Raw genomic sequence first — 24,919 nt, 5'->3', positions numbered from 1 at the left:
GACCCTCTCAGCATGCACCATAGCAGAGTTCAGAGGAGAAACCACACACCCCACCTGCACCAGCCCACAGCGTGCTGATACTTCACAGCAGAGGTTCACACTTTCCACTTCCCCTGGAAAATCATTGCCTTAGCAGCCTCTGAGTAGCAGAACTGTTCTGCAAGAGCTGCTGTTTCTGTTCAAAATGCACTCGTTAAGCTAATACATCTGTGGGACCCTGTTAGTCTAAGGCCAGCAAGCCAGCTGACACAGACAGCAGCGGGGCCGTGGCTGGAGCCAGCAGTGAGCATCAGGGGTAGGAACTCCTTGGAGCCAGCAAGCCTGCTGCCAGCAGCTGCTGCCTCCCCCTGTGTATGCTGACCAGCCAGTCAAAATGTGAAAACAAGGTGGCATTTGCCTTCGGGGCAGGCAAGGGCATCACTGTACAGATACAACCAGAGCAGTACACCTTCCGCAACGTGCACACACCAAAGCTCTGCAGTTGTTAGGTTCACTCTAAGTAGGTTCAGCTGGAGCAGTCACGACCCTCTCCCACCCCATTTGGAGTGGGTTTGATCCCTGTCTGCATCTCCCAAGCTCTCCCGTTCCGTACCAGGTGGAAAAGAGCTTTCTGGTTCTCTGCTTTATCACCTCCCCTGACTCGTGTTTCCACCTGCCTCTTAGTGATGGTTATGGCAGAGATCCAGCCCTGCTCCCTTCAGTCCGTGTGCTGATCCTTCTCGTCCTTGGGAAGCAAAAGGCTCGACCTGGCTGGGGAGCTGGTGGCCCTCTTGATCACCTCCATCCACCTGGGAAAAGAGAAGGAACAGGGCAGCAGGAGTGCTCAGCCCCTCACTCACCAACACGAGCTCATGTTTTTGTTACAGCTTGTATTACTTCCAACCAAACCTCACAAGACACCTGCTTTCTACCTACAATTTTTTAAAGGGAACTACATCTTCTGTTTTAGTAAATGAGCTAGTTCTTCACATGAATGCTTGAGTTGTGGCAGATGTACTGCAAACGTGGCTGCCTGCTAAAGGAGCAGCTCCACAGTGCTCTGAGCTCGACAGCTCTTTATTAGAGCACACTGTGTTCTCTTAGAACTGTACAGAAAGTATTCATGCATGGAGGACAAGCTAGCCATACTTCCCTTAGTCATATGGATTGCTTTTCTTACAAGAAAAGACCTGCTTATGTGGAAGAAAGTAACAAGAAAGCAAGACAAGCATCAACAGTAAATTAGACTGAAGTTGCTACACGAAACCAGTGGACTGAAGAGCACAACTTTGCTCTCTCAGGGAACTGCTATGCATGCTGCTTTGCCAAGTTAGGCAGAGCACACTGTGCTTTCCAAAAAGCCAATCCTACAAGGCACAAAGCAATGCAAGGGTTTTGAACAGCTCCAGACCCCTGAGACAGAGCCTACAGCCCTGGGTGTAAGCACAGCCTTCCCCCACAATAGGATGCTTCTGCTTATGGGCAGGAAAGGAAGGAAACTTCTTCAGTGGGAGTACGTTGGGTGTTCTGTACAGTCCCTCAGGACAGGAGGCAGTGGGGAGCAAAGACTGTAATAAGAAAACATAAAATTACCTCTCAAAGGTGTATTTGCTCTCGGCCCTGAAGAAATACACGTGGGATTTGAACTGCAGCTTGAAGACATAATCCTTCTGAATGCCATCGGCCTCCACGGGGGAGCTGACCACGTATCCGAGCAGCGGGAGGCTGGCCAGGGGATAATCATCCTGCAACAGCCCAACAGCACGGCCTGAGCACCAGGAACACCCTGCTGTGCTGCTGGGGGCTTCGTGGATTTGTTTAAGAAGGGATGGAGGAGGAGCTGCCTTTATCTCTCACAAATCCTGCAGTGGATGCTAACATCTCCCCAGCTCCCTGCACCACTTCTCACAGTGACTTGCTGCTGTTCCTCTGCTGCCCCCTGAGCTCCCTGCTTCCCCCTCCTCCTCGCTGTGTCTCTGAAATTCCATGCACGGCCCAACACGAACATTAAGGCATCCTTCCCCATAGAAACGCCCTCAGGAAGCCTGAATAAAATAATCAGGTTTGGAGATTCATAAGATGAAGAGGCACATGTTGCTCTGCACAGCTCATTACAAAACCAGGTGCTGAGAGCACCACGGGCAGAGAAACACCAGGTGAGAAACAGACAGACCAGGGCTGCTCACTCTCTGAGCACCACTAGTCAGGGCATTACCAAACATCCCTCCCCTCGAATGCAGAAGGTGAATATCATTAATGAATCCTGATTAAATCCTGCAAGAAGGGCCTGTGGCCCTACAGAAACCTGGCTTCATCAAATGCTACCAACCATTCACCTGCTGCTTTCCTTCAGATCACGTGGAGAGGCACCTGGAGCTGAAAGCAAAGGCTCTCCAGCTTCACCCCTAAACATCAGCACACAGCCACGTGCTCACCTGGTGTGTTTTGTAGAAGAACAGACAGAAGTTGGTGAAGACGACCCAGAGCTTCTGCCAGCCATTGCTGTTCTTGAACTTCCTCAGCAGGTACCCAGAGAGCTGGTTCTAGCACAAAACAAACAGAAGCCTGCTGTGAAACCACTTGTGAAACCAGACTGCTGTCCTCCAAAGCCAACTGCTGCAGTCAGAAAGCCCAAGCCCTCTCATATAACTGCTCTAAAACAGCCCTTATTCACGTTTTAAACGGCCTCCTGCACATTACCTTGCTGTAATGAGGCACTGCACAGCTGCCCAGGGAGCTGATGGGGTCACCATCCCTGGAGGTGCTCCAGAGCCATGGAGCTGTGGCACTGAGGGACATGAGCAGTGGTGGGGTTGGACCTGAGGATCTTAGGGGTCCTTTTCCAACCTCAGTGATACTGTGATTACAGAACAGGGACTGAACACCTCTTCAGCTGACCAGCTCTGCATACAGCTGTGTTCTACTCCACAGTGCATTGCACCAACATGGAGTCCTGAGCTTTAACTGCTCACTGGCTCCCAGCTTTCTGCCAGGCAGTGCACAGCAGTGCAACCCTGACTCATCCTTATGGCCAGCCCTGTCCTTTGCAGTCTGTGGACAGCCACAAGGGCACTCATCCCTTTATTCATTTTTTTTTTTTTTTTTTTAAGTCCCCACTTTTTTTTTTTAAACATGCAAAAAAAAGCCAACCCAAATACGAGACACTGTGTGAGAAGGAGAATAAAGCACAGAAGAAACAGGCTGATGACAAAAGGCAGAGGTGTGGACAGAACAAGGCAGCTGTGCAAAGCCAAGCCCCGAAGGGAAGCAGGCTGTTCTGCACAGTCACTGCACCCCAGCACCTGTGCCACGGGGCAAGGAAACCTATGGCACGGAATGAAAGCAAATGGATCGTAACTGGAGAGAGAGAGAGACAGTGCACATGCAGCAAAATTAAACAGAGAAACCTTCTGAGAAGTAGAAACAGGAGGAAATCCTGCATCAATGAGGCACCATCACAGCTGCTGCTGGCTGAACCTCATGCTAACACAACACGTGGGTTCACCGAGCGAGAAGTCAGCTCCACTTGGCACCCCACAGCTCCTCCCACCAGCACAGAACTTGAGAGGGTTTTACCTGGATCATGCACAGGTAATCAGAGAGGGACAGGCTCTGGTTCCGGTACCAACAAACATGGGTGATTGTGTTGGGCCGCTGGGCCTGACCCAGCAAATAGCGAGGAGGAAGCTCTGGAGAAACAGCAAGAGAGCAGAAAACTGAGCAGAGAAAAGGGGGAGAGAAAGAGAAAAACAGAACGTTAGGATAAGAAAAGTGACGCAGCACAAGTGTCTGTTAAAGGAAAATGGATCGTGAAAAAAGTGATGGTGTTAGAACATGGAACAGAACGAGGCAAGAAGGTGCTGCAAGAACTCATACGTCAACTCCCAGAGCCTGTGTGGGCAGGTTTCAATATAAGGACATAGAAGAGCAACAACGTGTCCTTCCCAGGGGAAGGAAGGCTTCTTCCCCTCCAACAGAAACCACTTTGCTGGAGGAGGTGTCCAACTTCCAAGACCCTGAACCAACACAACACTGTAGGACCTCCTGACTGACTGGTACATGATGTACATTCTGAAAACCCAGAAGCTTTGGTGCCCAACTTCCTATTCCTAACTGCAGGGCCAGGAAAGTACACGTGCATAGATGGAGCACCCTGACTCACTGCTGTCTGGTTAGTGAGTGACCTTCTTTTTCTCTTCATAGCATTTAGGGTATTTCCTTCCCACTTCTGGGCATCTTCCAAGCACACCAGCCTCCAGGAAGGCTCTTAACAACGGGCCCTGCAAACTGCTCCCTAAGGCACATCTGAGGTGCACGCTGAGCAGACACGTGCCTTAGGTGCACAGCCACACCGAGGGCTGGGAGCCAGAAGACACACAGACATGCACGAAGATGAGCAGACATGCAGCGGTCTTTCAGTCATCCGTGCTCCCCCACGGACAGCAGAAATGCAAAGAGGAGCACACAGTGGAGGATGAGCAGAGGCTGAGGTGGCTGAGATGGACAGAGCGAGAGCTGTGCCCCGTGGTACCTCAACAGCCACACTGTGGTCGGCCATGGAGACGCTCGTGTTGCGGTACCAGCACACGTGCATGGTTGTGTTGGCACGGTGGTGGCTCTGCCTGTCCAAGGAGCTACGGGAAGAGTGAATGTCATCTTCGGACTCCTGTTCTAGGGAGACCTCATCAGAGGATCCTGGGGGAGGAGAAGTCAGCAGCGGTTTAAGAAAACTGAGCAATACAGAGCGAGAGGAGCAGGCAGTCCTCTGAGAAAGAACGGTGTTTGGTTTTTTCTCTCTTGCAACGGGGTCCAGTTTTAAAATACAACAACTTGAACGTTTCTCAGAGCCACTCTGAGCTGCTCATTTTGGCTTTCATTACTCAGCTCTGCTTGGGGCAGCTGACTCTATAGTGGAGGGGAAAAAACCAACATAACAAAACAAGCAACGAACAAATCCCCACGCTTCATCTTCAGCTGATCCTTAGCAAGGAACAGAAAGTGCTCCAGGGAGGGACACTACAAATTTTAGCACATCCATAACACCAGAGCCAGGCACAAGAGTGCTGGGCTATAAAGTAATTTGCTGATCTCCAAAGACACCACTGAATTTACGGACAAGAAAACTTGGTTAAATGGAGAAAATGTCTATACAAGAGACTAACAAGGACCTTATAAAATCAAGGATTCAGCAGCTGGAGCATTTCTGCTGCATTTAAAGCTACCAGGAGCATCAGGCTAGGAAGACAAGCATATCAACTTCAACTACAACGTGACAAGGGCACAAGAGCTCTCTGTTACCAGATGAATTATAAAATACTCCATTTGCATCACCAAATTTACAAGGGGGAAAAATGAGAAGGATTTAACACCTGAGCATTTTCAAGAGTGTGGGAAGCATCACTTACTGTTGGAGCGGTTGCATACGGAGTTGTCCAGAAGCATGTCAGATTTCTCAGTAGATTTCTTGGCCATTTCAATTGCCATGTTTAGGTCTTCCATCCACTTTCCCATCTCCAAGCGGGTGCTGTGAGACAAACAGTGTGAATGGTGACTGGCCTGGGCCCCTCACCATTATCCAAAGCTTTGGAACAAGTTTAAAAGAACCATTTTAAAACTTGGACTTCACAAGAGACTGAATGAATAGACACCCATAGGGCCAAACAGTATCCTCCTTCAGAGCTACCACTCTAAAAACAGTATTAATGAAAGCACTTTGGAAATGGGTGGTATAACCACACTGGCAATGATATTTTGAGGAGTAAAAGGCAACCTGGAAGCCAGAACAGCTATTAAAGGGGATTTATCATTACTTTTCATTGCAAGCAAGTAAAACAGTGCAGGAAGATGAGGAATTCTTTGAACTCATGGAGTTTCCATTGCCGGATACGTGACTCATGCCATGAGTACAGGCTAAGAACTCTACAGCTCATACTTATATTTGTCAGTATGCAACAGAGTAAGGTTTTCCTCTGGACCATTTCTTTTCCATTTCTTTTCTTCCCCTCCTGTTACACGGAGGATTGTTCTGCAAGGTGCTGTACACACTCACTCAGGTATTTGTCTGGAAGGCTGTGGGCTACACCAGAACAGTAGTGAAGAATATCACTGAAACAAATGTGTACAGTGTTTGGCCACTGAACGCAACGTGCTGAACTAACATTGTCAAACATTTTGCACACCTTCACCATATCAGGTTAATGAAAAGATCAACAAAAATCATACACTGGAGTACCAAAGCGAATCACACCGTGCTCAGATGGATTTATTCAAGGTTAGTCAAAGCACTGCCCTCAGATTAGCAGCTGAATTAAAGCCTGCACGATTTGTGTGTTAGCTTACGTATTCCATTGTGACTGTGTACAGAAAAGCAAGATACAGAGAGATGGCCACCACAAAGTCTGGTCTTATAAGGCACCTCTAAGTGTTCAGCTCATCCTCCTTGCTCATTTTTGACCATGTATTCAAAACAAAGCAGCCAAACTACAGCAGAGTGCATTTTGGTGCCAAGGCAGTTTGGCATATGCACTGCCTGATGCGGAGTGCTGCAAATAGAAGCCTGCCATTCCTCAGCATTCCCACACTTGGGAACCAGCATGGGCTGACAAACTACTCCTTCCTGAAACACAGAGTTGGTAAAGGAATTGGGAAGAGTCATGACTTTGTTTTGAAGTCGTGCTTTCCAGAGGACACATGGAACAGCCCTGGTGGCTCTGCACCAACCCAACAACAACTCTTTGGAGGTCTCTCTCAAATCGACATGCACAGAGGAAAATAAATGTTACCTGGCTGCCACAACTATGGTCTTCTGTGCTGAATAGATTGTGAAGCAGTGTGGGACAGCCCATTCATTCTCACTCTCCTCCACCTGCAGGAAAAAAAAAATAAAAAGCTTTTTCTCATCACTGCTTAGTGGCTGATAAACACCAAAACCACCACTTGTTGGCTATCAACCTGAGCCTCAGTATCATTACAACACAGTAGCAGCAAGTACAAAACAGCTACTTTTTTTTTCCTAAATGAATACCACCTAATTTAAGGCTATTTTGTCTCTGTGCTTGAAGCTGTATAGTGTATTTCTATTGACATATCTCTAGCTGCACAGCACAACACGTAGCAGGGTGAGAAAAAGAAGATCCTGAACAGGATTTAGCCTATTACTTACCGGTGGGTCAAGCACTATCAGCTGCAAATCAAACACAAAAACAACAGTCCCATTAGAATACGGGGGTGGGGACACAGGAAGATTGATTTTATGCCTAGGCATTTACATCCCCAAAAAAGTGCCCAGAAAACTCGTATTCCCAGATCAGACTCTCTTTGCACCATGAAAATGAATGGTCAAACATGCTCCAGCTGTTTTGCTAATGAGATGGAGGGGATAAGCTTCTTGCCTGCAGACAAGCCTTTGTTTAGTACATAGGCTGAGGCATGTGAAGGTCCAATCCCTGCTCTGCAGAGCACAGCAGCTCCTACAAGTCTGGGGCAGCTTGCTGCTTCAGTCCTTCTAGCCCTGAAGGAATGTCCCAACCTGCCTGAAAGCACCACGGTGCAAATGACTTTGCAGCTTGAAACCACTTACCAGCATCCCATGCAGAGGAAGATGTCCATGAATTTTGAACTGATTTGTCCCCGTGACCCCTTTGCTTGTGTAAAGTAACATATCTGAGAACTGAAAAACAGAGAAAGAATGCAATTGGTCCTGAGGACAGCAGGCACCACCAAGTGTATTTTACATTTTTTCAGATCTGCTGTTTAAATACTACAGAAACAAAAATAACAACAGTTTTTTCCATCACTTTGGCTTGCTCTCCTTAAAACGTTTAAGAACAGCATTTAGTTATTTATTAAAACTTAGTATTTACAGGAGAGGAAACTTAGTATATAACCCTGATGAAGCTCTGTCACCAAGGAAACAGGCTGAACAGACAGTACGACCACAGGCACTCTCTGTATTAAAACAACCACCCCTTCACACATTTTCAGTTACAACTGCTGGTTTCCACCGTAAGCACAGAAACAATTTCACAATCACTTTGTCTTGAAGACCCTGAACACTGTAGGAAAGCAGGAGCAGCACCCACCAGAAAGAACATCCGCTGCTGTAAACCCTTTTTAGTGAGCTTGTACAAGCATCCTTCCCGGATAAATTCCTGCCGAGGAAAAGAAAAAGTAAGGCAAAGTTTCAACTTTCTCAACCACACAGAATCTGATGGATCTTTGTTCTCAACCCAGAGCATACAGATGTTGATTGATGCCCAGCAGTGATCCCCAACAGATTTGTTAAATGCCAAACAACACCTTTCCTTCAGTTTTGTCATGTGATTAGATCCTTGCTGCAGCCAGCATTTAAATCAGTGAAACAAGAGAAGGAAAAGGAGCAGAGTTCCTGTTGGATTTCAGCAGTTCACCTGTTACACTTACATCCCACTGCAGTGACTGCCATCATATCCCAAAAGCATAAGCGATGCTCCTGTACTTATGCTCAGTACATCTAGCAAAAACAAACAAACAGAAAACCAAGCAGGAGCTAAAGAAACTCTCACAGAAACAGTCACCAATAGCAGTTTTGTCCAGTGATGCACCTCTCACCATTGCTACGTCCACAAAGAGGTCACATCACACACACATAAGCAGGGCTGGTAGTGGGCTTTTGTTCAGTACACAGCGTTCTGCTTCTCTCTCAAACACAGAGCCCTGCACCCCAGTGGAACTGGTTTCTGCACTACTGAAAACATGAAACTGTGGCCAGAGTTGAAGCAGAAGTGTTTTTGATCTACTTCACTAACATCATCAGGAGCTAAATGTGACCTGCTATGAAGACATTTATTAACCAAAGCCTTTGCAGCTATCCCACGGATGCAGTAGAGGCAGCAGTGATGTGTGGTTGTGCAATGAGTTGAAATGCAACACCTTGGTCATAAAAACAACAAAGGCTTTAAAAACTCAGCAGGGTCACTCACCCGACCAGGTGCTGTGAGATTGTCTATACCAAGCAAGTCGTGCTGCAGCTCTGTCAGCTTCTGGAAATTCTCCAGGCGGATAAGGCTGTGCTGTAGCTGGGAGGTCATCTCTGTGACTTCCTTCAGGGCATCTGTGGGGGAAACGGTGCCGTTAGGATCAGAACAAGGAGACAAACCCAGGCTATATCCCTGGGAAACAATCTGATGGCTAGATTCATTCTTAAGAGACATTTTGTAGACAGAGTTTGTAGACAGAGAGGCAAAAGGGAGGTGAACAAGCCTCTGGAGGTGATGGTGGCACACCTGGGAAGTAATGGCCACACGGCCAAAAGTCAATTGCAAATTAAAGAACATAAACTCTGCACGTTTCTCACAGTTGCACGGGACAATAGGAGGGGTCTTGAGAGGAAAAAAGGAGCACTTGCTCTGAATGTGCAGCTGCAAAGCTTGCTGTCTCCCCCAGGTTACCTGCTGAGCACTTTAAGGCCCAGCATGCTTACAGCTGAGCGCTCACTCACTCCGGCAGTCTGCAAAGTCCCGGTGCTCCACTGTGTAGTGCTTGCAAAGCCTCCCCAGGATCAGCTTGTAGTGCATCAGCCTCTGGATTGGCTTGAGCAGGAAAGTGTTGAGCGGCAGATAGCAAACTTTCTGCAGCTCAAACTCCTTATAAACCATTTCCAGTTTCTTCAGGCGTTTGGTTGCTTTCTCCAGTTCTGTCAGGACCTCGTCGTGCTTCTGCAGGTAACTTGTAAACTCCTGTTGAATTGCACAAAAAAGGGAAAAGAGCCTGCTAGTGATTTCACAACCATGAGAATTCCACAAGCACAGCACAAGCATACCTGCCCCACAAAGGTCCTCAGCCCCAAACAAAGGTGGCCTCGTTTTAAACGTACTCCACAGATAAAAAAGTTTGGGCTTTGAAATCAATCGACCTCATGAACCAGTGTCTCCGTAGGGGACAGTTAAAGTTGCACATAGTAGCTTCACTGTGCTTTGAGCTAAAATATTCTCATTTTGTCTTCTGCTGAGTAACTAACACACAGCCCTCCCTCAACGTAAACACAGGTGGAAAACAAGCAACCCTCGTATAAAGCTCTGCTGTAAATATCCTGTTTTGTTTTGAACTTGTTTAGCAGCAGTAATTGTTAGCAAGTCACTTCAAGCTAAAATCCTGAATGCTGAACTACCATCCTCGACAACAGGGAGAAAGGAATCAACAGCCCCAGCACTCCATTACCCAAATCCTTTATCTACCTTCAGAGTACGCATGTTCCTGAGCATGACATCTCCAATGCGTTGATAATCCCCTTTCACGTGAGCATTGGTCTTTCCTTCCCTGAAATACACATAAAAAGATGAAATAAGTACATGAGAAATGAAGACATTTCTGTTTGCTCCCTCCAAGCCCTCCTTTCCTTCCAGATGCAATCTCTACAAAAGGCTTCCCAGCTATCTGCATGCTTCTGGAAAGTGAAGGAAGCAGAACTAATGTTAATCCCACGTCTATCCATTTCAGCTGCCATGGAAAGCTGCGTAGAAGGGAGGAGGGAAGAGCACTTCCTTTGGAATGGTAGTGAATATCCCAACACATTACATCCCAGACCAGGAGAAAGTTACATTACAAAAACTTTGGGCATCCAGCGAATAGAGGAGAGCATGTATAAGGCAGCACTTGAAAGATTTCTCAAAATTCTGATTTATTCAAATACTTTTCCTCAATTCCCTTTATATTTGAATTGGCATCTCTGATTGTAAGTGTGGTTTTAATACGAGGAGACAGGGAAAGGGCCTCCCTGGTTGCTGCTGTACTTTGATGCTTACCAGAGTGAGAGCCTCTGCTCAATCTCCTTCAGAAAGCCTCTGTGAAACTCATAGATTGGGTCTATGTTAGAGAAGAGCAGTGTCATCAGGCCCTCGGGCATCGCATTCTCCTTGATCACCGCACTGCGAAACCACTGCAGGAACAATCACAGATTACACTGTTATTTTTCCTACTTCAGAAACCATCAGCAGCACAGACCTTTCTGCTTCTGCAGGGATGGTGAAGGAGAAAGCCTGAGCAGACAGACAGTGGGATGGAATGAGAAACATTTAGGGAAGATGTAATCTGAGTAAGAGGAAAACAATTCCTTTCATAGAATCACCAAGGTTGGAAAAGACCTCCAAGGTCATCCAGTCCAACTGTCCACCTACCACCAATATTGCCCCACTAAGCCATGCTTCCTTCCCCAGACATCACAAATCTGAGGCTTACTCAGCTGGAGACACCCTGTTGTGTGCCATATATTACACTTTTGGAACCGCTCCTGGGTCACAGTTTTTTGGCAGGGACACAAACATGCCAGAAACCCTCTGAGGTGTGAGGCGCTCCCTGCTCCTTTAGGAGAAGGTCTGGGAAGTCTGTAGGAGGAATCTCCATGAGACAATGCTCACCAAGTTTTCCCAAGGTACCTCAACTGTTGATGTACAGCATAACAAGCACAAGCTTCTCTTTGATGAAATTATAACAATAACTTATGGAAACACAGCAGCCACTGTGTTCAAGGCTGGAGTAAGTAAACAAACAGCTCTTAAAGAAATGGAAATGAGAGTCATGCAAGTAAGGACTCACCCGCTATGCAGGGCTTCCTCCTCTCCTTAAAACAAGGAGAAAGAAAATAAAGAAAAAGGACTAAACCTTCCAAAACTCTATGGATCCTTAATTCTCTTTGAAATAGGCATCCATCCTCACAATCTCAAGGCACAAAGATGAAGGCTCTCTGAAACAATGACAGCTAGATCATAAGCACTGCTGACAGCAATGGGAACCTCTGAGGCTGAACACACAGCAACATTTTTAAGGTATCCTTAAGGAAACCCACGTCCAGAATTTTCTACCAAATTAATGACGACAGAACTCGAGGAAAAGAAAAGCATCAGAGCAAGTGAAGAACCCTTACCACTGTAATCACTTCCAGGTCCTTTAAATATGTCCGTTCTGTAGCAAGAATCTCCTTTGCGATGAAATATGCTTTGTCCGTTGGATAGCGCTGAAAGAACACAGAACAATCAACAGGTGTTACAACATAGGTGCTCTACTTATTACAAAGCACAAGGTCAAACCTTACATGCATTCGTCCTTGCTATGGGGAAAATAGTGTTTGGTTATTAGCAGGATAGATCTGACGGAGCTCCAGTGCTTGTAAGGCTACCACACAAAAACCTCTGCGTGAACAACTCAAAAGAGGAACATTTACATTTGGAAAAATTCTTGCAGTTTTGCAAATTAAATGCTTTTCAGGAGGCTCTGGGATCTTTCTAAGGTACCAAGGAGACAACAAACCTGGCTGATCACACATACCCTGCAAGTGAGACAAGCCCTGCTCTACTTAGAATACGTTATTGTGGTGTGACAGCACTCCACACGGACAGCACAGTGCAATAAGCTGACACAGGTTAATTACGAGAGCAGTCAGCAAAGACGGGGCTGGGTTTAACCTCAGCACATGTCACAATCAGTCAAAAGCAATCAATTTCCAGAACCAACAGCTGTCTCTCCTACCAGCCTTTCAGAGCACCTGCCTGGTGAGAAGTATTTTGAATGCTGAACTTGTTTTCAATAGCTTCAGCACAAGAATGAGCATTTTCTTCATTCTAATCTAACGCAGGTCCAGTCCAAGAGGTGCTTTATATCATTACACCAGCCACTTCCCAAGAACAGCTCCTGTGTGAAGCAGCATCTCTTTTTTCCATCCCAAAGTATAAAGGAGAGGTGGTGAGAAGAGCTCCTCACCGCTCTGGAGTTCTCTGCAGTGAGTTCATTGAGTACATTCTCTGCAGTGTTGTGGTCTCACCTTCCGTTTCGTCTCATCATCCTCCTCTATCCTGGCACCACCAGCATCACTAAGGACAGGGCTCAGCAGAGGAGATGAACCCTGGCCAGCTGCATTCAGGTTCACTGGGAACGCTGGGTTCAAGCCCAAGGGACTCTTCAGCACAAGGGAGGAGAGCTGAGAATGGTCCACTGGGAGGCCTGGAGGGGAAGAGAACCAGAAGATGGAGTGGAAACGAAGAGAATGCTTTGAATATACTGCACCTAAGACAGTTACCCACTGTTAACATAAATCAATATTACTGTCTCACATTAAAACAAAGAAAAAACAACAAAATAATATGCATCCAAACACTTCAGTGTTTCTCTAAGTGAACAGTTCTCTGTGCACACTGGCTGCTGTGTGACAGCACAATAAGGACAGACCCCTTCAGGACAGCACTTAAGGGCACAGATAAATTGTTTACAGTCCAGGAAGAGTGCCCAAATCCCAGAGTTCACAATACAGGTAGCAAGAACATATTGTTTAATTTACCCTTTTCTGAACACTCTCAGGAAAGCACCTCTGCAGCACAGCCTGAGACAAGGGTGGGTGGTTACAACCCTGTTGTACAGCAAAGCCCTTCTAGAAGAGGAGCAGTGTGGACTGCTTTGCTCTGGGTTGCTCATTTTTTCAACTTGTTTAAACTTTTTTTTACAACTCTTTAAACACACAAGGCACCACTGCAGTGCATTTAGAGTCCATCAGCAGCTCCCTTCCCTTTTGCAGACCCCTGAGACACGGCATGCAGACATCCCATGAGCTCAGTGGTCAGCATGGGTGTTCAAAAGCCACCCTGCATGACCAAGTTAAGAGACGCTCCAGTTGTTCACACTACAACCTTCCTAAAACCAACATCTACCTTACTGATCTTCCCGACCATAAACAGTCATGCTATCAGCTCTCCCCAGCACTATTTGCTTTGCATTCCAAGCAGAAAGAGAAGGGCTAGGACACCTGACCAAAGGCAAGCATAAAACCAACAGCAAAGCCAATTCTTAACCCTCCCCCCCAGGCCAGCACCCAGCCCTGTGCTCAGCCCATGGCCGGCATGCTCTGCACCTCCACAGGCACCTCCGGGGCTTCCTGCAGCTCGCAGAACTCCGAAACAACAAATCCCTGCCTTCTGGGGAACCCCACCTGCCTACAGACAGCAAGCTGACATCTGCGAGGGTCCCTTCCCTATCACTGCTCCCACTCCAGACCCAACACTGCACCATCTCCTCCCGCGAGCTCTGCGTTCAGCCGAGTCGCCCTTTTCCTGCTGTCAGACTACTTCAAAACCACGTAAAGAAGGCTTTTATTAGGAAAAAACCCACCAAGGAGCCCCCGTGTGCAGCCTGCACTCTTTCGCACACACTCTGGGGTGCGGTGGGTCCCCCCATTGGCCAGGCAGGGTGCGGGCCGGGGAGCAGCGCAGCGCGCAGTTGCGGCAGGACAGCGAGGAGGAAGCGGAGAGCGTGATTTCACATTGACAAATGCAGGAAGCTAAACAGTGCTGCACTCGGTCACCTGGAAGAGATTCAGTTGATCGAGGCTGCAGTTAACTGTTAACACTCTAGGCACGCCAAGGCACGCGCTGCGCCTCCGTCTGCACGCACATTCCTTCACTCCTGCTACTTATGATAGGAAGGCAGGGAAACAATCGTCTGACGTTAGCTTCCCCTCCACGGGGACGGTTGGAAGGCTGCTTTTGCACAGCAGGGATGGTGAAATGACAGCTCCAAAGCCAACAAGGCAGCAGTGAGGTGGGGGTGAGGAGCTGCTTTCAATTCTTCCCCGCAGCGGCCACACGTCCCCGAATCCAGTGCGGATCACTGCACGGGCAGCAGGGCTGGGGCTGAGCACAGGAGCTTTGCCTGTTGCATTGCTCTGGGTTTCACATTTCCCTGTGGCAGCAGACAGCCAGGAAACCCATTTAAACACCTGCGGTCTGACGTAAGAGCCAGGTCCCTGAGCAAAGCACTGATAACAAGAGTCATGTTCACCCCATGGAGAAGGCTCAAGCTGTAACCACAATGCCAGGCACAAGGGCAGAGGGTGTTTTCTTTTTTTCTTCCTCCTTTTTTTGCTATCAGGAACATGCTGTTTAACTGACTGACACAAACAGATCCAATGGGGAATGCAGGCAGACAAGCACACATCAAAACTCTCCTCCTCTCCAGGCCTGCTTTGAGTTAATGCTGCTATGTGGGTAAAAGTCCATATCCTTTGGCAAATAAAAACAGGGTTTCATTAAAAAACAACAACAAAACACAGGTACAAAGAAGCAAAAAAAAAAAGATATAACTAAAACATTCCAAACCACTGCTGTTATGATGAAGGCAACCGTGCACATGAGGATGCCAGCCTCATCTTTCCCAGCCACTGTGCAACAGTGCCCTGTTCTCAGTTACTGCCTACACTGCCTTCTTTTGTCTGGCTACAGAAGTGGGGAATCCTCCACCTAACACTCAGGACTGTCACTTGCAACATTCATCCTCTCTATGTTTAGCAATCTTCAGTGTGTACAGAGGTGAAGATTTAAAACTCGAAAACAAGAGAAGCTCACAGTATCATGCAAAAGCAGCCATGGGAAGTTCATTATTGGATTATTTTAGGGCTGTTACTAAAAAAAAACCTAAGCAAACTTGAAGCCAGCTGCTGTAACCATCACCTTACCTTGGATTTTCTTCAAGAGAACATGAACTGCATCTCTCTCACTGACATTATTAAGGATAATATGCATCTGGGTTACTTTCTGTTTATGTTTGTTCTAGCTTTGGGTTTATGTTTTAATTACACCTATTTAAATGGATTTTGGTTAGAGATGCTAATTTATAATAACCTACAATTTGCCTTGTGGGAGAAGCTACACAGTCCTCATTCCCCTTGCTGACAGAAATACTGTGGAGATGCTCTCTAAGCTGCCACACTTCTCATAGGGAACTCTCTTCTTTGCCCACCACAAATCTCAGAGGTGTGGGCAGTGGAGAGAAACTTTGGCAGATAGAGCTGGATCTGAAAGCTAAGTTTGACTAAAATAAAGCACAAATGCTGATTCTTACGCTTGAATGTTTAAAGCACTACAAAGACAGACAAGCAAGGAGAGTATCCTACTGAAGAAAACCACGATGGGATGCCCTAGCAACTATGCGAGGTTCAGATGTTAGCACAGTTGGATTCCTTATCAGAAGGGCTGCCCCACCACAACCTGTGGGGTGATTCCCTTCAAATGGAGCCCAGGGCACACACAGAGCAAGTTCTGCCCTCCTGCATTGCTCCCTGTTCACTGCCTTCCCCTCCAGCTGTGGTTTTTAACCTTCACGTGGTCACTGTGCTATGCAGAAGTCTTCATGCTGTGTTGGAGGGACAGGGATTACTCAGTGGGATTTTTAGGGGTCTTTTTAGAAGCAAATATTCATATGATCAAGAAAAAGAGCTGCCCATGGTCACAGATTCCTAAAGAAGAACTCCGAACCTAGGAAACAAGAAGCAATCTCATTGCCTGAGTACCCTCTGTTCTGAATAAAGGAAAGCTCTTCTATAAAAACACACACAGAAAAGACAGCCCAAGGGACATACCCACTTTAAAAGACAACGTATCCACAATCGAATTCCACTCTAGGCGTTATATTTAACTTTTAGTCCCACTTCTACCCCAAACAAAACGTCTGCAAAAGACAGCAATCTGAAAAATACATTATTCGCTTGCACTCTGCTTTCAGCAAAGGTATGTAAGGAGGAAACTGCCTTGAGAAACATGGTAATGAAACTCTAAGGTGCCTTGGCTAGGAGAACAAATATTTGAAATAGAATTTTCAAACACAAGGGTAACAAAAAATAAAGCTAAAAAGCCCATAATGTCATTGATAATAAAGTTTTCCTTATTTTATTGCATAAACAATTAGAATTACGAATTAGTACAAATCTGTAGGTTCATAACCAGCAATCTCAACAGACACAAAGGTATTAAAAAGTCCCAACATGTAATTCAGTAAAACATTTATGGTATAAAAGTTCAAGAGATCAATCAAGAAATTCCAGCCTTCTTTGTTTCCTCAATGTAATCCTTTCCTGAAAAGAGTAGCACCTATTTCACTGGGGAGTCACTCTAATCAAGGCATGTGCATCTCTGGACATATTGAGATAAGGAGGCATTTCTGGTTTCTTCCCAAGCTGCCGAACTGTCACAGAGCACATTCTCGGGCTGCCAACTGAGCCTTGCACGTGCAAGCAGCAGGAGGATACTGTGATTTGAGAAATACATAGCAGCACCTTCCCACAAAGCAGGTTCAATGAACCGTGCTCCAAAGCTACAGCTCACTCTGTGGACTAAGCCTGTAACAGCCCACCAGCAGAGAATTAACTGAGTGGATGTTACAGTACTTTGGAACTGTGAAGTCTCCCCATGTTCATACAGAGGGTATATGACATCCACACATACACACACAGCATCTGTGACAAGTTCATTGCAGGATCTACTTAAAGCTACAGGTAACGATGCCTAAAAGACTACAACTGCAGTGTATATTCACTCACTCCATCGATACCTGACAAGCATGGCTTTGAATTCTTTGCAAAATGACAATAATGGGAATGACTTACCGACAGGTTTGCACCACATTGCATAGAGAAATGACATTTATTGGCATCTCCATAAATTCTTACCAACATTAAGATTTGCAGCTAAACAGAAACCACCACCGCCACAGAAAGAAACCACCAACCAAAAGGAGGAAAACCACCCTTACAGAAAACCACCTGTGACCACAATACAAACATACACAGGAAAAAGGAGAGCAAATCAATACGTTGCCCTGTTGCATAATAAGATCAAATACAGTAATTCCTGGGAAATACACAGCACGTAATACTCGAATAATGAGTGCATACTTTAAACTTCCTAAGTATGGGCACAAGCGATAATACAGGCTAATAAGGCTTACCAAAGTTTAACTGGGTCACTGATAGGTCAAAGGATATCCTGTGACCAGAGTTCTGTGCAAATTAATAGCTCCACTAACTACGTACATGAAGATCCAAGTGTTCTCATGTAGTTCTTGACATTAATAAATGCACTGAAGTGTAAACGTCTGTAAATAGGCACGTACAGTGCACAGTACCTTACCCATGGAAGGCATTCACTCCTTGATGTCTTCTAGTCACAGTGCAGGGTGCATGCGGAGTACCACGAGAGAGCTACAGCTGTCAGCCCAACACATGTGGGAAAGCCACTGATGTGAACGTACCTTCTACAGCTGCATATATTTGGGACAATGGGTCTGTATTTGTACAGGCAGCCTGGAACAGAAGAAACCTGAAAGCCCCAGTGGTTCTTGCTACTGAAAAACCACGGCACTAAAAGCTGCACATTGTCAAGAAATCCATGTACCTCAGACAGCACTACACCTGCCCTAAGCCTCCCACAGATGGGGGCAGAAAGCAAACAAGAACAAACATACCTCCACAAGTGACCGATGTGGGGACAGATGATGCACGCTCATTTCCCACAAACAAGTGAAGCTTTGCAGCCAGGTTTTCACCTGCCCCTACCGCAGCCCATCCAATTCCTCCTCCTCAAGGTGAGCATCCTCCAAGATCTTCTTGTTTCTCCTACTCCTGCTTTTAACACCTTGGATCCCACAGCAGCTTTCACTGCTTGGGGTCTGGGTCCCAGCAGGCAGCACTGCTCAGCACCTGCCAGCATGCTCCACGCCTTCTTGGAGACTCTTGCACTTAAGAGAGAATTAAAATCAGTGCCAGGAACTAAGTTTAAGCAGAGCCAGCATTGTGGGAAGACAACAGAACAAACTGCAAGGAGCGTTAGCAACAGCTTGAGAGCGGAGCTGGCGTCTACCCCATTCTCTTAACACTACTCAAAGACACAGCACAGAGAAGGGAAAGCCCTTCCTTCCCTCACCCTCTCCTGCTGCATAAAGGAGATTGCTAGGGGAGAAGAGGACACCTGGCACAACTCCACCACACCACAGTAACTGGCAATCGATGCAAAGCACTCAGAGGCAGGCTGGTTTTGACTCCATCTCTACCACAAAGGAAATCTCAACTCATCGCTCTAGAGGAAAATCAAGAAGCTTTTCTCAAGGCTTGCCTACTAGAGAAAAATTCCACTTGCAAATTAAATTTTCTCCTCTTTTGTGCCTATATGGAAAACCACAAAGAAAACAAAATAGTTGATCATGCAACTATAGCTTCAGAAACCATAAAGCTTTAAAAATCAGAAAAGGACAGAAAAAAAATCCACATCAGCTATATGCTATCAGTTACCAACAGCAAGGACACAGCCAGCAGGAGCTGGAGGCACAGGAAGCAGAACTGAAGTCCTACAGGAACAGCATTCCAGCAGTCTATCAGCTAGTAGTGGGTTTTGGATCTCCTCTGAAGGATTCTGATTGTATCTGAGAAGTATGTACCCTTGTTCCACTCTTGCACATTCCACAGCTGGAAACAAGAAAGCAGCAGACTGTTTGCAAGTACAGCACAGTGTGCAGTCCTAACAAAGGATACTGATTTTTAGGTGCTGACCAGCACTGTCTGTATGGGAGTACCTGCAGTTCAGATATAAAGCAGAGTCAGAAGATGGGAAAGGTCAGCATTCTTGGCAATTACTTAACTAAAACCATATTCCAATCAGTTCTGTACCTGGGTCAAGGCTCTCTTCCCACACTCCTTACCCCAGCCCACCCTCTCCTGTGGTTCCAGACATCTTGCTCTAAGCTGAGGGACTCAGACCTCAGATCTCCATCTCTTTTAAGAAACAAAACGGGCATCACATTAAGGCTCTTACTACTACTTAAAAAACTACATATCCCTGAGATTTAAAATTGCCAACAGAAGACCTGCATAGCTGCAAAGTAGAAGAAGTACCAGAGACACCTTTTAGGACCAAGTGCTCTACAGTAAAGTGTTACCAGCAAGCCTTCTCTCATGATTACATTTATTGAAAACACACCAACAAGCTTTTCTCTTCAGAAGATCTTAAGATATTTTGAAATGCGAGGGAATGTAGTGGAACTTATTCCCATATTGAGCAATTGTAACATATTTAGAAAGAATGCTTGTGGTTTAGGCACGAAACACAAAACAGAGGCAGACATGGTTATATTCAAATAGCTCCATCTTGAGTTTTCTTTACTTCAAGATGAAAGAAACTAAAGGCCAATTTTTAAATCTTAAATCATTATTTACCCCTGACTCTACTACCCGTAGGAAAGTCAGCAGACAGATGTCTTTTTCTGTGTTTTTTTTTCCTCAAGTTATATAATGTCACTGTGAGAAGGAAGCCAGACAGCCTGAGCAACACACATAAAGGTACCACTTGTGACACAGCTGAAGACCTCTTCCAAGTGCCTGTTTACAAATGTCATATCCATGAGATTACCTCCACAGGTACGAACAAAGTCACACAAAGAGCTAGAATATACATTCAGTAGAAAAGCTAAACTAAACTTGTATTAGAAAAAAGACCAACTACACAGCTGCATATTCCTCCAAGTCCAAACAAGAACCGTGTTCTGCATGTGCTTTGTTCTCCTGTGCCACTGGCAAAGGCAACCAGATTCTAATGAAACAACAGTGATTCAATTCAAACAACTCCCACAGTACTTGTAAGTGCCATAAAAATAATCATGCCTTGCTAAATGCTAAACTAAAAGGAACAGGTGATCAAAGGATTCTTCACTTCCTCACGTTTTACCAGGGAGAGGAATTCCCTTGAACTTCTAGTTATGAGAATTTTGTGAAACAACTGTATTTTTTTTAAAATGTTTGACCAAGGAATTAAGGTCTTTTAACAGTATATCAAGACCAAGCCTAAGAAAATCAATATGAATGGTACTGAGTATAAAATTACACTTATCATTGTGAGCTGCTTATTTTGAGGCACTCTTTGTACTTATATCATACTATCTCCTTTCATAAAAAAGCCCGTATTTTATAGCAAAAGTTAAAGCTTCCACCAGACTTCCCTCCACCTGTCTTCCTTAAATCAAGTCGATTCTCAAGAGCTAATTTGTAAGTGCTTATATATAGCGCAACAAAGGAAGAAAAGAAGGAAGAGACAAAAATACAATGCAAACTAAGTGTTCTCGTAGCCTACGTACGCATCTCTGAACTACTGCAAAGCAGAAGGGCACTTTTGTTTGTTGCTGGACTGCTGAAGGCACTCTGTGGTCAGAAAATAGGATTGTCTTCACAAGAAGCTTTCTTGGCTCCCACATTCACTTGATCACATAGTGCAGATTGGTATCTTAAAAGTTGTCCTTCATAGCTGACTTGAAGACGGCGTTTTTTTCTTTAATTGTGGGGGAAAAAAAACAAACAAGACACCAAGAACTCTCACTGCAGTGAGAGCAGCTGATTTGCTGGATGTAGTAGCTTGTTAAAAATTGCAAAAACAACTGTCGTAATCAGGGACAGCACGTTATAGCACAGGCATCTTCATAGCCAAACAAATCCTTTGATATACTGTAATTTGTGATAAGCCTGCACGAGCAAGTTGATGTTCTTAACTAAGTCTCTGAAACTTACATTTTTTTCCTAAGCGTGGTGCTTTGCAAACATTGTTATGGTACATTCTGGATGTAGTGTGTTGATGCAGAACCAGAGTTTGCATGCTTTAAGGGAACTAAAGAGAGACAGAAAGAAAAATGATCAACTGTGATATGTGAATTAAAATCAGCCACTGGATTAGAGCTTTCTTGCTTAAAGTGACTGACATTCACACTTTTCAGACTTCTCAGTCTTGAGGTGGATTCATCTAAGCTGCTCAAATTCAAGAATCAATGGCTGACATGCGTCTTCTCTGTCCAGTCTTCTTGAGTGAGGTTTTTTAAATTATTTTGAAAGTCAAAAGTAAAGTTTTCACTGGTTGCTTGAGTAAAAGGATTGCTAAAGAAAAGGTTTACATCCAGCGGTGCTGCAGTTTCAGAGTCCCAGGAGTCTGTATCTGTACTGCTAGAGTCTTCTGTGGTGGTAGGAGGGTAGCTCAGCTGCTCCAGCTGGTCAATGATGTCAGTGAACTGAAAGGCCGAGCTGGACTCGGAGCGCACCGAGTAGGCAGGGAAGTTCACCATGGAGCTTGCCTCTGAGTGGTTGGCAGAGCTGTATGTGTGCAGGGAGGACGTCCCATTGAGAGGCAAGTTATTGAGGGAGCTGCTCTCAGATCGGTTGTTGATGAGTGAGCTTGTTTCAGAAGGGCTCAGGAGGCTCTGCATTCGGCTTGCTTGAGCCTTGACCTCAAACAGCTCCGAGGTATTGGATGGTCTCTCATTGCCATTGAAGTCACTCCCTTCTTCAAATTCAAACTCATCTTCCATATTCATATCTACTGCTTCTGTTGAGTACCTGTCAGGGCTTGACTGAGGGGAGACTGCATTTTGTTCAAGGGCATCCTTTGTTAAGCCTGGAGACTCCGATGCATGCTTAGAAAAATCAGAGCCCTTTAAATCTAAACCACTGTACACGTAAGAAAACGCCTCAGAGCCCCCTGCAAAAAAGGAAATTTCTGCAGGGTCATCATCAATAAACTCTTCTGACACCTGTAACTGTGAATTTGTCAGTGTGAACAGAGGGGCACCCCTACTGCAGTGCTGACGCTCTTTTTCAGCAACAGAAACACCTGTGGTAAAGCCATCCTCATCATTGTCATTTTTACAAAGAGCAGCCCTGTTCTCCTTGTTACTCCTCTCTACGTCTAGATCTAAACCACAACCACTCTCAACAACAGGACAAGCAGGGTTACAGTTTCCTGCAACACTACCAAACCCAACACCTTGGAATGACTGGAACATGGGAGATCCAGGCTGCTGCACCAATTTCCTCCCAGTTTCTTCTGCGGGCACTGTGGCATTTTTATCTGGAATCCTTGAGTATGGTGCTCGGGGGTCCAAGGAGGAAGGGCTGCTTTCTGCAAAGATGGGCAGGATGGTCGGAGCAGCTGACGAGTGGACGGAGTGGAAGGGGACAGTTGCTGAGGCAGGAGACCCCGGGGTCCTCAAGCCCTCGGGAAACGCGACACTCTGAGGGGAAAGAAGTAAAAGCAGAAAGGGTAACAGGATGAACTCTTCCACAAAAAGCAGTTTGACATAACTGAGAACGGTTTGATCCTCTGAAATAGTAACATACTAGGAACTACGACATCTTCTCCATCAAACTGAACCCTGAGCAGGAAATTACTCACTTTAGACTCCACTAGCGACAACTATCAAAGTTGTTACTTCGACAAAGAAGAAGAAAACTATGCATCAGGAACAAAGATTAGCCTGTGAAGCTGACCTCAGACAAACAATTAATTCTACCACATTTCTAGGCCATCGTGTTGGAAAGCTGGTTGCCAGCTTCACTGACTGGACTACCTGGAGTCATGCAGAACTAACCTGTTTTGGCACGTCTGGGTTTGAAGCATGAGTGGACACTCTGACTCTGCTGTGCCTCCTGCAGAAAAGAGAGCATCCTGTGAGCATCCAAGACAGCAGCTTGCCTTCTCCCTTCCCTGTTCAGCTATTTTCACTCTAATAGCCAATAAAACAACTAAAGATGCATTTTATTACATTATTTTAACAACTAATTCAATTGTTTAGGTTGGATCACCAAGTCCATCCATCAATATGACGCAAGTTATGCTGTCATGCATGACTTCTGTGGTGGAAAGGTGCTCAGCTGTACTCCAAGATGCTAAAAATATTCACAAATAGCAGTAGTAGAATAGAATAGAAGCTGTACTCCAAGATGCTAAAAATATTCACAAATAGCAGATTACAGAAAACTTGCTGAAATTCCTACTAAAATCTTGTAAGCTTTCCGATACATGACCATGAAGAGGGAGTTTCTCACCTGTACATAGGCTTCACAGTCACATTTAAGTGACACAACTTAATAATTAAAATGCACGTTCTTTTTAGAACTGAATATTTAAGGTCACAGTTTCAGGCTTGCAGATCTCAGTTTCAATCATGTGCTGCATCACAGACTAATTGTGTAATATTAGGCAGAGTATTTTGCAGGCTTCAGTTTTCTGCCTGTACAATACTATACAGAAAGTCAAAATGCTACAGGTATTAATAAATGAACATTACTTAAAATTACATTGCTATGCATCACACCCTACATCAGATGTCAGCAAACATCAGTGATATTCAGTATTCAGTTTGTCCTCAGGCCACGACTCCTGCACAAGAGATGACCTAACTACTGCCCACAGATGCAAGCTGTGTGCTGTACTGAAATTAACAATGTGAGTAAAAGTTCCCAGTTTGTGAATGTAATAAGACAAAACTCTTCTGTATTTTAATTTGAGTTTGATGCCACAGATTTCTTCAATATCTATCGAGTCACTGTAGCTTCTAATACTGCAAGGTGGTGACAACGGAGCATGAGGACTACACATGTGCAGCTCAGTACTGCCATGAAAGGAGACTGCTCTCCCTGTGGCACTGCTCCCAGTCTTATTTCTGGACTGTTGAGACTCTAGCAGTTACTATACTGTAAAACAACATGCCCAGTTAGCAAGCTGAGCTGTCTCACCTTGTGATTATGTAAGTACTAGGACAAAGGACATGGGTATGCAACAGGCATATGTCACTAGGTTGTGAGAGTAAAATCTTGCAATGCATAAGAATAATCCATTCTTCTTGAAGCTGGTCGAGAACAGAGCTCCTGGTTACCACTATCCCTTGTACAAAACACAGAATCACAGAGACACATGTGAACACCCCACTAACTTCGCTGCACCTTCAAAACACACCAAACTTCGCAATGGCCAAGCCACACATTGTCCACTGATATCAAAATGCAACACCAAAACTTCCATGAGCCACTTTATATCATCATGAAACCACAAGGTAGAAAATATATATATTAGTCCAGCTACTTTAAATGTGAAGCAGACCTTAGTCCGACAAAGAAAATACCTCCAAAAGTCTTTAAAAGCAATTCCAGTTTAGGAAGTAAGAATGCTGTGAAAGTCTCAACCAAATTTCACCTGACAAAGTAATATGTACTGACCTTTCATATGGGGTTTTCTTCATCCCACTGTCTTTAATATAATCCACTAGCTGCTTCTGTGTTCGTCCACTGTGAATCCACAAAAGTATAAAAGTTATAAAAAGCAGCGGATACAAATTACAAATG

The 24,919-nt window shown here is 45.3% G+C and overlaps 1 protein-coding gene across 5 annotated transcripts in view; it reads right to left on the bottom strand.

Moving 5' to 3' along the window:
• Positions 1–333: 333 nt before the first annotated feature.
• Positions 334–24,919, bottom strand: part of FARP2 (FERM, ARH/RhoGEF and pleckstrin domain protein 2) — a 55,480-nt gene continuing 30,894 nt past the window's right edge. For 2 of the 5 annotated variants that reach the window (XM_065748145.1, XM_065748146.1), the window contains exons 11-27: positions 24,794–24,862; positions 23,167–23,224; positions 22,563–22,809; positions 12,773–12,951; positions 11,879–11,968; positions 10,761–10,894; positions 10,194–10,275; positions 9,458–9,695; positions 8,940–9,070; positions 8,061–8,129; positions 7,559–7,648; positions 6,762–6,844; positions 5,385–5,503; positions 4,511–4,674; positions 2,415–2,522; positions 1,573–1,724; positions 334–788 (exon numbers count right to left, since the gene is read on the bottom strand). In XM_065748145.1, the coding sequence (XP_065604217.1) occupies positions 698–788; positions 1,573–1,724; positions 2,415–2,522; positions 4,511–4,674; positions 5,385–5,503; positions 6,762–6,844; positions 7,559–7,648; positions 8,061–8,129; positions 8,940–9,070; positions 9,458–9,695; positions 10,194–10,275; positions 10,761–10,894; positions 11,879–11,968; positions 12,773–12,951; positions 22,563–22,809; positions 23,167–23,224; positions 24,794–24,862 (2,104 nt within the window). In that variant the 3' untranslated portion in view covers positions 334–697. Of the gene's footprint in view, positions 789–1,572; positions 1,725–2,414; positions 2,523–3,555; positions 3,696–4,510; positions 4,675–5,384; positions 5,504–6,761; positions 6,845–7,558; positions 7,649–8,060; positions 8,130–8,399; positions 8,471–8,939; positions 9,071–9,457; positions 9,696–10,193; positions 10,276–10,760; positions 10,895–11,878; positions 11,969–12,772; positions 12,952–22,562; positions 22,810–23,166; positions 23,225–24,793; positions 24,863–24,919 lie in introns of those variants that run through there. The other 3 variants (XM_065748147.1, XM_065748148.1, XM_065748149.1) reach the window with 3 other exon arrangements.

This window comes from Cyrtonyx montezumae, unplaced genomic scaffold (assembly GCF_038088225.1).
Source record: "Cyrtonyx montezumae isolate F1298 unplaced genomic scaffold, pur_monq_1.0 scaffold_5, whole genome shotgun sequence".
In the NCBI taxonomy this organism is placed as follows: Eukaryota; Metazoa; Chordata; class Aves; order Galliformes; family Odontophoridae; genus Cyrtonyx; species Cyrtonyx montezumae.
This window is presented reverse-complemented; position numbering and strand designations above follow the sequence as displayed.